Raw genomic sequence first — 14635 nt, 5'->3', positions numbered from 1 at the left:
CCATCATGAAGAAGTCTGCTCTGTTTTTAGCTCTTCTTATGGACATTTCAGCCCTCAATTAGGGCCCAGTGGCAACTGATGGCAGATGTAACCTCCTTCTAGATTGTTGGGCCTAATTCGTGATACGACCGCCATGTCTTCGGTTCGGAGGGTTGGCTCCTGCGCCGGCCCTGGTAACCGTTTTCATTCTCACACATTGCTGGGGCTTTCTCTAGAGAGCGGCTACCCAGGGCCAAGACTGAAAACAGCCAGACGTGTCGGAACTGTATGGCCAGGCGCCCACCAGCGAGGGCATGGCCCCGGGAGTGGGATTTTTGAGTTAGACTCTAGCGTTTCTTACCTCCTGTCTCTCCAGGAGTGGAGACCCGCCCACTCCAGCGCCTGCCCTGCCCCCAGCTTGTTGGCCCAGTTACCATGAGCCCCGAACTGACCTGCCCCAGGGACCCTGCCAGCATCTCCCCAGCAGCCAAAGTGTTAATAGTTCAGTTATTGGAAGGCCCGAGTTCCTTGGTGCACGCTAGACATATCCAGTGCTTACTTTCAGGTGAGAAGACAGCTATTTAATTGGTAGTAACTTTCCCCTGAAAGCGAAAGTCCTAGTGTGTGGAAAAGATAACGGGGAAGACAGATCATTATCGAGTGTTGCCTGTGCCCCCTCCCGCACAGCCCTGTTTTCCTAAATATTTCTGTCTGGAGAAGGTCCCTCATGGCCTAATAGAACCCGAGAAGAGGCGGGAGATTTGAGGGAGATTCGAGGCTCTAATTTGCACCCTTTCCGGTAATGAGACCTCACCCTGGCAAACGCAGCCACCCTCACACAAACAAGCCAAACCAGCCCTAAATTGGGATGATTGCGAGCGTTTTCGAGAGCCTTCCACGAGTCCAGATCCCAGGAGGCATGGATCAGAGCTCAGCTGAAGTGCTTCGTTTTTTAGGGGGAATTAATATTCTTATCACTAAATGCACACTAAAGATTCGACAATAGACCAGCTTTCCTCTTTTGTTAAAAACTTGCAAGGAGTTGCTGAGTTGAAAGACAAAAATAAATCTCCCCGTCTGAGGAGGTAAGCGGAATGTTATTTCTTGTTTTCAGCAGAGCAGCCTCAGTGAGCTGCAAGCTGTCTTACCACGAGCGCAGACCCTGAGGGACCTCTGCCCGTTTCCAGCAAGCCTTTGCATGTGGTGTGTTTGTACTAGCTGAAGACAGCGCATGGCTCTCTAAATAATTTACAAGTTGATTAATAGACTCACAGGGGTATAATTAGAAGAGGGAGAGACAGTGGGTACAGTAACCGGTACAGTGCTTGGGGGAACAGGAGCCTTTATTTTTTTAAAGAAACTTTCTAGGGTGCTGGGCGTTTGAAGATAAGTTGGGAAGAGCTCAGTGCCTCTTCTCTTTTGAAGTGGAAATAGGACAGTTTGAATCCGTCGAGTTTAATTTTTCACAAGCTTTAGGGGCCCCGCAGTGCAACTCCCTTTTTATTATTGAAAAAATTCTACATTTTTCTTTCATTTTTCTACACACACACACACACACACACACACACACACACACACACACACACACACAGTCCAAGCAGTAAGTAATAAACACACTAATTTACTTTTTTATTCAACGTGGATTTTTTTCTGCTTTGCCTCCCCAGATGTCGGGCTGGGTCCCTCTGGCGCCCCCACACACACCAGGAGCCCCCAGGGCAGGGTGGCCTGGAGGTTGATCAATGGATGCCCCCTGTAATTTATGCATTTAGGGGACCCCTCACCTCGGCCTGACAATGCTTTTGAAGTAGCTCCCTTTTTCAAGTCAAACTTTGGACTTTTCCGCTGGGACTGCTACAAAGATTTCCTTATGGAAAATAGGGAGGAGTCTTTTTCAGCCCAGGAGGAAGCGTGGCCGAGATAGCCAAACGGCAGCAGGTACGAGAGGGGGTTTGCGCTCCGAGGACAGAGGGCCCGGTAGGGAGGACAGGGAGATGCGGCAGGCGGCGCCCCTGCCTGTCCACAGGGCCACGCCTGCCCCTGAGGGCCCATCTTCTTGTTTTTTCAAACCAGACTTTCCTTACGAAAGTGTACATTGTCTTTCTACAGTGTTAAAATGATGCTTTGCCAGGGCTGCAGCACCTGTCACCAAAAGCGTCTTATTCAATGGCTGGTCCAGGAGGGAAACTGAGGCAGTAGGGGACACTTGATTTAGTCGTGCATCCATTCAGTGAAATTCTCTCCCCAGCAAGAGTGGGCGCCGTGGGAGCAGGGGCCGGGTCCAGCTTGTGTCTCGCTGTGTCTTGTCACCCGGCTGGGCCCACCACGGGGGAGCAGCCGAGATCTCCTTGCCGGACTGAACATTTCCCGAGTGCTTGTTATGTGTCAGGCGTCCTGGTTACAAAGCGAAACCAAACCCAGCCCAGACATTTCTGGGAAGTCCGAGGAGAGCCCAGAGCACACACTGTCAGCCTCGCTCTGATCAGAGCTTCTGGAAGCATTTCCCTCTCCACCGGCAGCCCCAGTGGCTCGGAGAAGAACAGGACCTCCAGCCCACTCAGCTGTGAAATCGAGCCTGACAGGCCCGACCCCGGAGGCCCGGCCCTGCTTCTCCAGCCAGGAGGTCTCCTGGCGCAGCGACTGGGCAGCCCCCGGCACGGCCGGAGCCGCACTCCTGCCCCTCGCAGACCCCCTAAGGCAGGTGCGGCTCGAAGCCCCTTTCCGTCCAGAAATGTCCTCAACTGGCGGGAGCTGACACCGCTGCCTTCTCGTCAGGCTGGGAGTGGGGCTGACAGCGGCAGTGGCAGGGTCTGATGGGGGGGGGGTCCCCTAGTGGCCCACAGTCAGGGACGTAGGACTTGTTGGGGTTTGTCACCTAGAAGCCATCACCGAGGTGTCCCTGTGCAAGGGAACTGGGCACAGCCGTGCTGGACGTGGAGGGAGGGAGGCCCAGGGACCTGTCTCGCTGCCCCGGGCGGCAAGGGGGCAGTGACAGTGAGGCTGACGGGGGCACTGGGCAGAGAGGGTGGTGGCACGGTGGGGATAGGCAGACACGGGAGGTGCGGAGGGGGGCAGAGCCTCCCCGGAGTACACAGGAGAATCCTCTTCCCATCCTCCCTCCGCGGAGGCCCGGGGGAGCCAGGCGAGGCAGAAGGCAGGGGAGGGAGCACCTCCTCTCACCTCTCGCCTCAGACCGCTTCTGGTTTACCCCGTCCGCGACCTTGCTGCTAGAACCCTCATCTCCTTCAGCCTGTGGGTGGTTTACTGGGGGATAAGATCGACCTCGTTTGGGGCCCTTCCCTACCCCAGAAGCCCGAGTTCCTGCCCGCGCTCCGTCTGCGGGCCGACTGTCTACTCCACGGGGTGGGGGTGGGGGTGGGTAGGCGGCTCCCCAGGTCCAGCCCCAGCGTGGCTCATGGTGGGAGCTCAGCTGACGTTTGTGAATGAACGGGTGAGCATGCGGCGTTTGACCTGGGTCCCTGTGGTGTGGGCAGCACCAGGCAGGCCCACCCTCTGGCATCTGGCGCCCAGACGCCACCCTCTGATGCCTAGGTTCCTGCACAGGTGAGACCCTGTTAGTCTTGAAGGAACGAAGAAGGGACGGGATAGAAGGGAGCTTGCAGCCCAGTAGAGGCTGTGGTGACAGGTGTGGCTCTAGAATCATGTGGAATTGGTTCCAGGTCCTACCGCCACTTCCCAGCTGTGTGACCTTGGGCAAGCCACTCACCTGTCAGAGCTCCCTTCAGTTCCCATCTGCAAGGTGAGCTTTCATAGTAGCAAATGCATTGGCTTACTTTGGGCATAAAATGACTGACATCTATAGAATGTTTAGCACTGTGCATGGCACAACCACAACAAATAATTATTGATTACTTACTATTGGTAGTAGTAATGGGGTTGTCATCATCATCGTCGTCACAGTAGCAGTAATGTTGGTGGTAGCAAGTCCTGTTGGGTAATAGGTATATTTCATATATGGATTTTTGGGTATCTCGTTCTTTTCCAGTGACTGTTCCCAGCTTTGGTGCCTGGTCCCTGTGGTAGCTGGGAACTGGCAAAGCTCCGGTTTGCCATAACCCTGGTGCTCCAATGATCGATTGTAGCGTAACCAGCCAATCCCACAATGTGGTGGCATAAAATGCTGAGTAGCTTATTATGCTCCTGATTTAGTGGGTCAGGATTCGGGCAGGGCGAGGCAGGGAGGGCTTGACTCCATTCGCCTCTGCACTGACTTGGGCTTAGTTGTCATGGCTCCAACTGCTAACGAGAACTGGGCTAGCTCATCTGAAGACCTACGTCTGGGTCCTGGTTCTGGCGTCAACTCGGTTCCTTGATTCGTGTCCATGGTGCATCTGCTAGGGCTGGTGTGTCCAGGATGGAGTCTTCACTCCCATGCCTGGCGCATCTCTTTCTCTCTCCTCGGGGCCTATCCGTGTGGCTAGCTTGGGCTTCCTCACAGCATGGCAGCCTCAGGTCAGTCGGTCTTATGTGAGGGCTGGCTTCCCCTGGAATAAACATTCCAGGGAAACAGTCCAAGGCCAGCAGTGGTTGGGGTGGGAGGCTGGGGTAGGCTTAGGACCTCAGAAATCCCAGAATGCACTTCTGCCTGATGCTATGCATGGAGCTAGCCGATCAGGCCCGCCCAGAGTCAAGGGGAAGGGGATTGGATATGTGCCCACACGCCGTGGGAAGAGTAGCACAGACGGTGTGGCCATGTTTCACCTGCCACACTTCAGAAGGCTTGATCTGAGCGTTTCAGTTTTGTTCAGGATTGGCTACATCATGTGCCCATGAGGCAGAACAGCCTCATAAATCCTCAGGAGCTGGAGCCACAGGGTGACTTCAGAGGTGCCACCTCGGGGCTTGCTGATACCCCAGTGACCTTAGAGTCCAATCCTGTCTTTTTAGAGAGGAGGAAAGCCTGGTTGGGAGGTGAAGTGACTCACCCAAGGGCAGGCTGCAAGCGAATGCAGAGTGGAGGGCGGAATTCAGGCCTCCTGTGCTCCTCCTCACAGTGCTCCTTCCAAAGGCAGGTGGGCAGCACGGAGGCCGAGCGAGCAGCCCCAGAGCCGCATGGTCTGGGTTTAAATCCCAGCTCCATTAGCCGTGAGCCGTGTGGCCTTGGGCTAGTCACTTCCTCTTTCTGTGCCTTAATTTTCTAATCTGTAAAGTGGGATACTGTCACCACTTCTTTCATAGAGTGAAAAATACATGAATTAATATTTGTATTAGAACAAATACGTGCTTAGAACAGCGCCAGGCTCATGGTGTGCTCTATAGCATTCATACATGTTAAATAGACCATTGTGTCTTTTTTTGTCCCAGAAAACTGGGCTCATGGCTTCGCTTCATGCCTCCCCAGCAGAGTGCAAGACTTACTTCTTACAGAGTGCGTGGGCAACAGCATCCTCGCTGCCCTTGAGAAATGGGAGAAAAAACTGATTTTGAGCCTTGAATTCATTAAAACAGAAGGAAAATCATGTTCCTTAAACTCTTTGATCTGCAGTGTACACGGAGTGAATACATCGCACTTTGAAACAACCCAGCTCACGCTCAGCCTCCCTGACCCCTTCTCGTTTTCCCAGATACTTTCATACTCCATTGAAAAAAGGTAAAAATGGTAAATTCTTAAGATAAGAATAATTATCAACTTATGCTCAGTGTGGCTAGCCGAGCATTTCTATTGAGTAAGTTTTATTAATTTGCTAAGGGAAGCACCCGTTATTTATAGAAGCATGTCTACTTTTGGTCTTTTTCTAATCTAAAACTTCATTAGAAAGGGACCAATTGAAAAGTCCACTGTTAGGCAGCTCTGCCTCTCGGCCATGGACCTGTCGATGCCTCGGGGGTGGCTTGCTCTTGTCCCTGCCTGTTGCCGGGTGGATTGCGGAGAAGGCAGAGAGAGCGGTGGCTCTCCTGTGAGGGAGGGGTGGCATGGTTGCGCCCCCAGGGCTAATGTATTAAACACTCTCTGGACTTGAAAAAAAAATCCAATATTAAAAAATAGTGTTCTGGCACCATTGTCTGCCGAGCCATTGTAAATGCTGTGGTCAAGAACCTAAAGAGATTGTAGAAGACATCCATTCTATCTTGTACATGGGGAACCAAGGCCCAGCGAGACAAGAGCTTTGACTTAAGTTTACCAAAGAGCAATCTGGACCCAGTGGGCCTCACCCACCCCGAAGAATTGCAGCGTGCAGCCCATCCGGCAGGCTCGGTTTGTGCTGGCTCTCCCTGCCGGCTTTGGAAATGTTCCGTGTATTATTATTAGCTGTCGCTTGGGTGCAGCACCCAGGATCGGCCAGCAGGTGGCAGTAAGCCACAAACAAACGGCCGCAGGAAGGGCAGCACCTGGCAGGTCCCGCGCTTCACCACTTCGGGTTTCCGGTCACAGCTGCACGGAGGGCGTCTGGGCCCCAGCTGCCGGGAATTAGTGCCATCCGGCAGTGATGATCCCCTGGAAATGGTGGGAGTTTAGTTTTCGTTGAACCACAGGGACAGTAGGTCGCGGGCCTGGGCAGAGCTCCCAGAATTCCTGGGGAGGTGTGAGCCCTGCTTCGTCCAGCACCAGGATGTGTGAAATGGAAATTTAAAACAAAGTCAAAGCCACCCCTTTTTCTCCTGCACAGCCTTGTTCTTGTCTAAGAGTCTCCCAGCCACCTGGTTCCCACGGGCCGTCAGCAGTGGGTGGGACCTGGCCCGGCCGGGTGCTCTGCTGCGAGCTGGGAGGGGAGAGAGGAGCCGCCCTGACGCTCCCCTTCACCCTGAGTTCCGGGAAGGCTCCAAGAAGGGAAGAAGTTGGGGGGTGTATGTGTGTGGGTAGATAGGTGTGTGGGGTGTGTGTAGTGGGGAGGGTGTAGGTGTGTGGGTATATAGGTGTGCGGGTGTGTGTAGTGGGGAGGGTGTAGGTGTGTGGGGTGTGCAGGTGTGTGTAGTGGGGAGGGTGTAGGTGTGTGGGGTGTGCAGGTGTGTGTAGTGGGGAGGGTGTAGGTGTGTGGGTGTGTGTAGTGGGGAGGCTGTAGGTGTGTGGGGTGTGCAGGTGTGTGTAGTGGGGAGGGTGTGGGTGTGCAGGTGTGTGTAGTGGGGAGGCTGTAGGTGTGTGGGGTGTGCAGGTGTGTGTAGTGGGGAGGGTGTAGGTGTGTGGGTGTGTGTAGTGGGGAGGCTGTAGGTGTGTGGGGTGTGCAGGTGTGTATAGTGGGGAGGGTGTGGGTGTGCAGGTGTGTGTAGTGGAGAGGGTGTGGGTGTGTGGGTGTGTGTAGTGGGGAGGGTGTAGGTGTGTGGGTGTTTGTAGTGGGGAGGCTGTAGGTGTGTGGGGTGTGCAGGTGTGTATAGTGGGGAGGGTGTGGGTGTGCAGGTGTGTGTAGTGGAGAGGGTGTGGGTGTGTAGGTGTGTATAGTGGGGAGGGTGTGTGTGTGTAGGTGTGTATAGTGGGGAGGGTGTAGGTGTGCAGGCGTGTGTAGTGGGGAGGGTGTAGGTGTGTGGGGTGTGCAAGCGTGTGTAGTGGGGAGGGTGTAGGTGTGTGGGGTGTGCAGGTGTGTGTAGTGGGGAGGGTGTAGGTGTGCAGGCGTGTGTAGTGGGGAGGGTGTAGGTGTGTGGGGTGTGCAGGTGTGTGTAGTGGGGAGGGTGTGGGTGTGCAGGTGTGTGTAGTGGGGAGGGTGTGGGTGTGCAGGTGTGTGTAGTGGGGAGGGTGTGGGTGTGCAGGTGTGTGTAGTGGGGAGGGCTAGGCATGTGGGGTGTGCAGGTGTGTGTAGTGGGGAGGGTGTATGTGTGTGGGGTGTGCAGGTGTGTGTAGTGCGGAGGGCATGGATGTGTAGATGTGTGTGGCGTTTGCTGTGTAGACAGGGTGTATATAGCGTGCATGTGCATGTGGGCGTGTGTGCGTGGGGGTCCGAGGGTGTGCAGTGTGGGTGTGGAGGTGTGCGGAGGGTGTCTGTAGGCAAGTGCATGAGTACGCGCACTGTGTCTTGTAGTTATAGCGTGTGTAGGTGGGCTCGTGAGCGTGCATGTAGGGATGGCGTGTGCAGGGCGTGTGCAGGGTGTGTGATAAGGTCCTCAGCTCTTGCCGACATGCCCCAGGGCACCAACAAGGTTAACCCACTTATTGTGTGTCGATCAATCAACCTTGGGTCTTTTTTACCTTTAAGCACGGGGTGAGGGAGCTATTTCCTTTTCTTCATTTTTGTCCTACCTTTTTGTGTCAACGCCAGCACCCTTAGTTCCCTTGTGTCCCCCCACTGAGCCCCGGGGACACTAACTGCCGGACAGAAAACTGCAGTCCCTGCCGGCCAGGCTCCGTGTGCAGACAGCAGGCGGCAGCGTGGCGCAGCGGGGAGGGCTCCAGCCCTCTCTGGCCCTCCCCTAACCCACGCCCCACAGCTGTCATTGCGGGCCATGACTGGGGTGACAGAAGTCAGGCCAGTGGCCGGAGAAGAGCCGGTGCGGTCCAGCGCCACCTCATGGGTGGCGGCACTCCTGTCCGGAGCCTGGGAATGATGTGCAGGAGGGAGCTTGGTGCGGGGCCTGGGCCTTCAGACAGGGCCCCTCCCTCCAAGACAGGCCGGTGGCGAGGGGCTGGGGGTGAGGGCCCCGGGAGGATCCATGGCTCCCCACCGCCCTGTGCCAGGCACAGCCAGCCTGGCAGGGAATAAGTGGATGGGGATTTTAACAACCTGAGGTCAACTCGAGGACTGCCATCTTTTATGGAAGATCTTGAGCGCAGACACACGCACACACACACAAAAATCCGAAACCACGAAATAATGGGATACTCATATCTTGCACTTTGCTAAATTTAGGGCTGACAGGACATTCCAGAGAGGTAGCCCTTGGCGCTAGCTTGCATGAAGGGTGAGATGTTAACTGTCAAGCCCGGAAATCAAGCCCGAGGCGTCTGACTTAATGGCGAAAGACTTTAGACCACACTGAAAGTCTCTGTCTGCGAGGAGGAGAAAGGGCAAATGGACAGCATTATCAAGGGACTCGAAACCTGTGGCAGAACGCGGCAGGCAAGAGCTGTTCCGCAGAAACTGCGTTTTTGCTGAACTGGCTGGTCGGGCCGTGCGGGGCTGGAGAAGTGAGTCGACGGCCCACGGGAAGAAAACGGAACAGCTGCGAAGGGGCCGGCGCGGGAGACGCGGGTGGGCGTGGGGGACCCTGCCGAGGGGCTTCGGGGTTCACCCTTCAACCCGGGCCCTGCACGGCTGCCCCTGGGGAGAGACACTGAGTGGGAGGGGCGGTGGCCTCAGTCTGGTTCGTCCTGACCCAGATGGGGCGACAGGGAGGAGCCCCCCACGTGCATGGGAAACCGGTGCTGGGAGAGGACCACCGCGGCCTCTTAGCCACGCGGCCCCGCCGAGGCTCTGTGCCGACACAGGGTCACTATTCCACACTGAGGTTTAAGGGACTTGTGCTGGGGTCCGAGCTTTCGAAGGATTACCCAAGATGGGCAGATGTGGGCAGATGCCCGCGATGCCAGGCTTCCGGGCAGAGCTTCTGGAACTGGTGGCGCTAGGAGGACGGAGGCCACCACACCCCAGGTCCCCGCAAGTGGGGAGCCACCCATGGCCTTCTGGGGAGATTGCATCCTTTGTCCTTTGGAGCGGTTTCTCACGGGGCCACTGCGACCTCTCTCAGGCATTAGATAGTTTCCTCTAAAAACCGGCAGGTTCGTTATTCTATTCTCGACCTTTTATGTGTGTTTAAAGTCTTCCGTTAAAAAGATGGCTTGTTGTTTTTTTTTTAGAGGAAACTCTTCCTTTCTCTCTTGTTCAGGCACGTGCGTCCCAGTCCACTCTCCTTGGCTGTTATTTACCTGCTTTTTCCTCGCCCTGTCAGGACTTCCTCCGTCTAGACCCGTCACAGGCGTCTTTCCGACTTAACACACACTCGGGTGTTTTTAAGCAGTCGCACGACGTCTTGTCGCGCAGATGCACCAGGCCAGATCCAGCCTGTCCGCTGCTGGCGGGCACTCTAGGTGGTTCCCAGCGGCCACTGTCGTAAGCAAAGCTGAGGCGGCATCTCTGCGCGCACGTTTCCCTCCTCGCCGCCATCCTCATGGCGTCGGTTCTTAGAAACAGCCCTGCCGGGTCAAAGGCTCGCACGTTTTAATGTTGATGCAAATTGGTAAATTCCCCCTGGAACTCGTTCGCTAACAGGCAAAAACAAAATGAAACAATCTCTTTGTGTTTCTATTTGACCTTCCATTCTTCTCTCAAGTCAGGTTTCTCCCGGGGTGAGAAACTGTCCTGCACTGGTTCGTAAGTGGCCAAGCTGAGGCCACCGGGCAAGGAGGTACAGAGCAGTCGGGGGCATTCCGGGCCAGGGCTTACAGCCCTGTGCCAGCTCGACACCCACCGGCCGGATGACCTTGGACAGGTCACCTACCCCACAGCCTCTTTGGGCCGCACTTTCCCGACTTTGAAATGAGCGCAGTCAAGGGGGGTGACCTTCCAGGCCCCTGGAGAGAGCTGTGGTCAGCAGGTCAGACCTCCCCGGGGCATGGCGTGGCTTCCAAGCAAGAGCCGATTATAGGGGGCGACAGTCAGAACATATCTGGCCCGATGCAGTCCTCGCCCCCGAGCAGCTGAGCCCTGATGGGCCCGGGGTGTCAGCTAGGTCCACCATTCGGATCTCAGCCAAACGTGACCTCCCTCCAGGTCAGCCTAGACCCAGTGCAACTGCAGCAGCAGCCCGTCATTTGGTCAGTTTTCTTCATGGTGTCTATGCCTGTCCGAAATGGTTATTTACCTGTGCACTGGCTGACTCCCATAGAACGCACACGTCAGGAGCGCGGAGCCCTTGTCGTCTCGCTTGCCGTACGCGTGTCCAGCACAGTGCCTGGGACGGCCCGGATGGCCAGTGACTGTCCCCATCCCTGGGAAGGCTTATTTCTGCACTAGCTTCCTTTGTAGGTGACGGTGTCTGTAAACATCTAGGTAGGCTTAGGCTGGCAAGCTCCACGGCAGATCTCTCCCACACACTGTTTTTATTCTCCATTTCTCCGTACGCAAAACACAAGGTTTCCGGATCAGAGACAGACTGATTACTTGGTCACACGTGCTCTTGGAGCCGGCTCCCGCGCCCAGCTCCCATGCCCGGCTCCTCCCAGGGCGAGGCGGAAGGAGCCAGCTGCACCCGGGTGCACAAGGGCTGCAGTGCAGAAAAGCAGCCTGGCATGGTGACACTGGAGCTCATGGAGGGCGGTGGTGCCAGCCCGCCCCCAGCTGTACCCTGGAGTGGGAACATCCCTTTTGGGCTGTAGAGGAGGGGGTCTCTAGGTTTATAGCCCCTGAAATGTAAGCAGATGTCTCCAGGCAGAGGTCCCCAAGTCTCTCTGGCAGCCCCTGGCTTGCAGGGCTGGTTTGCAGTCAGTCATCCCTCATCCCGGGCGCCGGCAGTCTGTGCTCAGACGCCCTGACCACGGGGAGACACGACAATATTCGTGAAGCACCGTTTCCTGACACACAGCTCCTGGATTAAAAAATGACAGCCACCATCTTTGAATGTCACGCGTGGTGTCCCCCCATCACGGTGGATCCTGTTGTCCTCTTTGGGCAGTTAGGAAGCTGAGACTCAGAGAGGTTGGGAGACTGCCTGGGGGTGAGTCAGCACCGAAGGGCAGGGCTAAGATGAGACAGGATTGGGGAGCTTTCCTCCCCACCACCTGGCTGCCCCAAAGTCTGGTCAAGAAAGCGCTTGGAAAGGGAAGTGTCCCGTCCGCGTGCTCCACATCTGTGTGCCAGGCACGCAGTGAGCGCGATGCGGTCCTTTCAAGGGACCCACCGTCTTGGGAGAGGCAGATACTAGACAAAGAATCACCCAGAGAGAACTTCCCTGTGACGACAGGGTGGCAAGTGAAGAAGGGCAAGAAGGACAGGTGCCACCCGGGCTGGGGACTGTCCTTGGAGGCTCCTCTGGGGAGGGAACACTCCTCTGTGGCCGTGGGAAAGGTGTGGGGGAAAGATGGAGAGGATGGAATGTGCGAGGAGAGGTGAAGGCCGGGGACAGCCATCCCGGAAGAAGGCGGGACCCAGACCCGGCCAGGCCCTGCTGGCATGGAGAGCAGACCGCTCTATCCCTGGAGCACTGGGGAGCCACCGCAGGTTCTAAGCAAGGGAAGGATGGGATTAGGTATGTCAACTTCCCACTCATGCTGCATAGCCAGATGTTCTTGTTAAAGCAAATTCCCTTTTCTGCTCTTCCCTAGGAACTGGGGGGGAAAGGTTGAAGAAGGATATGAGAAAGAACAAATTTAGGGAAATGCAAATTACTTAGAATGAGGTTTATGGTTCTTTGGCGACAGGGCAGTAGCCCAGCAAGTCGCAGCCATGGAGGAGAGTGGCTAGTGGTGATTTTTCTGCATCTCTCACTCCCACATTCACTTGGCTGCCAGCTGGGTCCTTTTGAAAGGTTTCAAACGTGTGCATTAGGGCCCCTCGCCAGACCCACAGGTGGCTGGCAGGAGGGGAACCGTGCAGCCTCCAGAGAAACTGTCAAGTTCGCTGCCACTGTACCTGTAGGAAGCAGCTCCACACGGGCCACAGTCATAGCAAACAGTGGTAATATTTACCAAGTATTTCTGGAAAAATGAGTGCAAAGTGCAGGAAATGCAGTGCAAATTGCTAGAACGCAGTACATTAGCAACATAGGACATTTAATGAGTCTGGGAAGAGAGATATGAATTTCAGGGAAATGTCAATTGCCGCAGAGTAAACAAGGGGCTTCCCTGTCTCACTCTCCGTAGAACTGCATTTCCGTCTCCAGTCATAACTAGAGCTGTGATCCTTGAGAGGGGTTCGGTTCTGAACATCAAGGAGGGTAGCACTGGGGGAAGGGGCCAAGCTGGGGTTGCTCGTGGATCACAAATCAGCAGCGTCAGGCCACCAGCGCGACCCTGTTTGAGGAAACTAAAACTTACCTGGGGCTGACGTGCTTCCCTGAAGAGCGTTTGCTACAGAAACTGGATCCCTGCAGGGGTGCTGTTTGTGTCCCCCCACAATGTGTATGTCTAAACCTAACCCCCCGCGTAATGGCGTTAGATGGGGCCTTTGGAAGTGGCTAGGCCCTGAGGGGGGAGCCCTCATGGATGGGGTCAGTGCCCTTAAGAGAGAGACCCCGAACCCTTCCCCCATGTGAGGATGCAGCGAGAAGGCACTGTCTCTGAACCAGAAAGTGGGCCCTTACCAGACACCGAGTCTGCCTTGGCCTTAGGCTTCCAGCCGCCAGAACCGGGAGGAATAAATTCCCATTGTTTCCAAGCCACCCAGTTTATGGGATTTTGTTGCAGCAGCCCCAACAGACTAAGACAGGGCTAAAAACTGCCTGAATGTCACTGAAGGGTTGGGAACTACCATGGCTACAGATGGGGATGGTATCTTATCGAGGTCAGGGAAAGGTCAAGGTCAAGGCCACCCAGTGCATTTCTCACCTCAGGCAGCCATGTTCTTCCTATTGCAGGGACTGTGGAGGGACCTGGGAAGTAGGCAGCCACAGCCTTGTCCAGGTGGCTCCACGTGGCTCCACCTAAACCTGCTTCCTCACCAGCTCAATCTGCGGTCAGGCGAGGTCAGGAGCCCACGGGCCACGGAGCGGCGACGGCCTCGTGTTCACACGCCTCCTTTCTCTGCAGTTCCCGACAGCCTCGTCGTGAAGGTACTGACGCAGCGCCTGGACCACCAGGACAGCATTCAGAAGGGGTGGGTGATGCACGGCTTCCCGCGAGACCAGGACCAGGCGCACATGCTGGACACCCTGGGCTACGAACCCAACAGGTGAGCTGCCCGGTCTATTTGACAGCTTCCACGAGTTCCCGAAGTGGAACTTCTCTTGGTCACAGCATTGCCACGCCCCCACACCCCATTTGCCCTGCAGACTAGGAGTCGGCCTTGGGTTCAAATCCTGCCTCTCACTCCCCTGGCTGGGCCTGAGCTTCCTCAGGTGTAAACAGTGGTAAATACCAAACAGCCCTGCCTGCCCTGTGGGGTTGTTACACAAATCAGCTGATGTTTTCTTCACTGTTTTCACTGTTTCATTTTTTACATTTAAATCGTTGGTGTAGCTGATATTTGTTTTGATGTGGACATGCAGTGCGAGTTCCTTTTTTCCCCAAATGGCTAACCATATTTTCCCAAACACTGGTCAATGTTGTTGAGTGGTCTGTCCTCCCTCTACTATTTTGAACTTGAGAGTTCACCACAACGGCATGTATTGTGGAAAGCAACAGAGACTACCCGAGTGAAAACAAGCAAAGGCTGCCTCGTCAGACGTGGCAGTAGCAAGGGGGCGGCCGCCATGGCTTGGTGCCGTGGCAGACTTCAGAGGCAGGCAGAGTGGGGCAGCTGTCCATGGCAGCCGCACCCCGATCGGAGCTGTGGGCCTGGGGGAGCGGGGAGGGCCACGCAGGAGCAGAGCATCCCACGCGGCTGGTGAAGGGCGCACGTTGGCTGTCTGGCTGGTCCCACCCGGAAATGGGCAAAGACGAGGGGAGCTGTCAGTTACTGGCCAGTCCTGGCCGCGGCGGCTGGCTGCGCCAGAGACTGCGGTTTGGCTTCCTGGGCAGGTTGCTGCAGGTTGTGGGTTCAAGTTCTATTTTTATCTATGATCTGGCCACTGTCCACGTGCATGTCCAGTCTCCCAGGATTTATGTACGTCTGCGCTA

The 14635-nt window shown here is 55.7% G+C and overlaps 1 protein-coding gene across 1 annotated transcript in view; it reads left to right on the top strand.

Moving 5' to 3' along the window:
• The window catches only part of AK8 (adenylate kinase 8), a 132515-nt gene that overhangs the window by 63356 nt on the left and 54524 nt on the right, over positions 1 to 14635 (top strand). The window contains exon 11 of the mRNA XM_012744104.3: positions 13607 to 13748. Coding sequence (XP_012599558.1) covers positions 13607 to 13748 — 142 coding nt within the window. The remainder of the gene's footprint in view (positions 1 to 13606; positions 13749 to 14635) is intronic.

Source organism: Microcebus murinus, chromosome 12 (assembly GCF_040939455.1).
Source record: "Microcebus murinus isolate Inina chromosome 12, M.murinus_Inina_mat1.0, whole genome shotgun sequence".
Classification (NCBI taxonomy): Eukaryota; Metazoa; Chordata; class Mammalia; order Primates; family Cheirogaleidae; genus Microcebus; species Microcebus murinus.
This window is presented reverse-complemented; position numbering and strand designations above follow the sequence as displayed.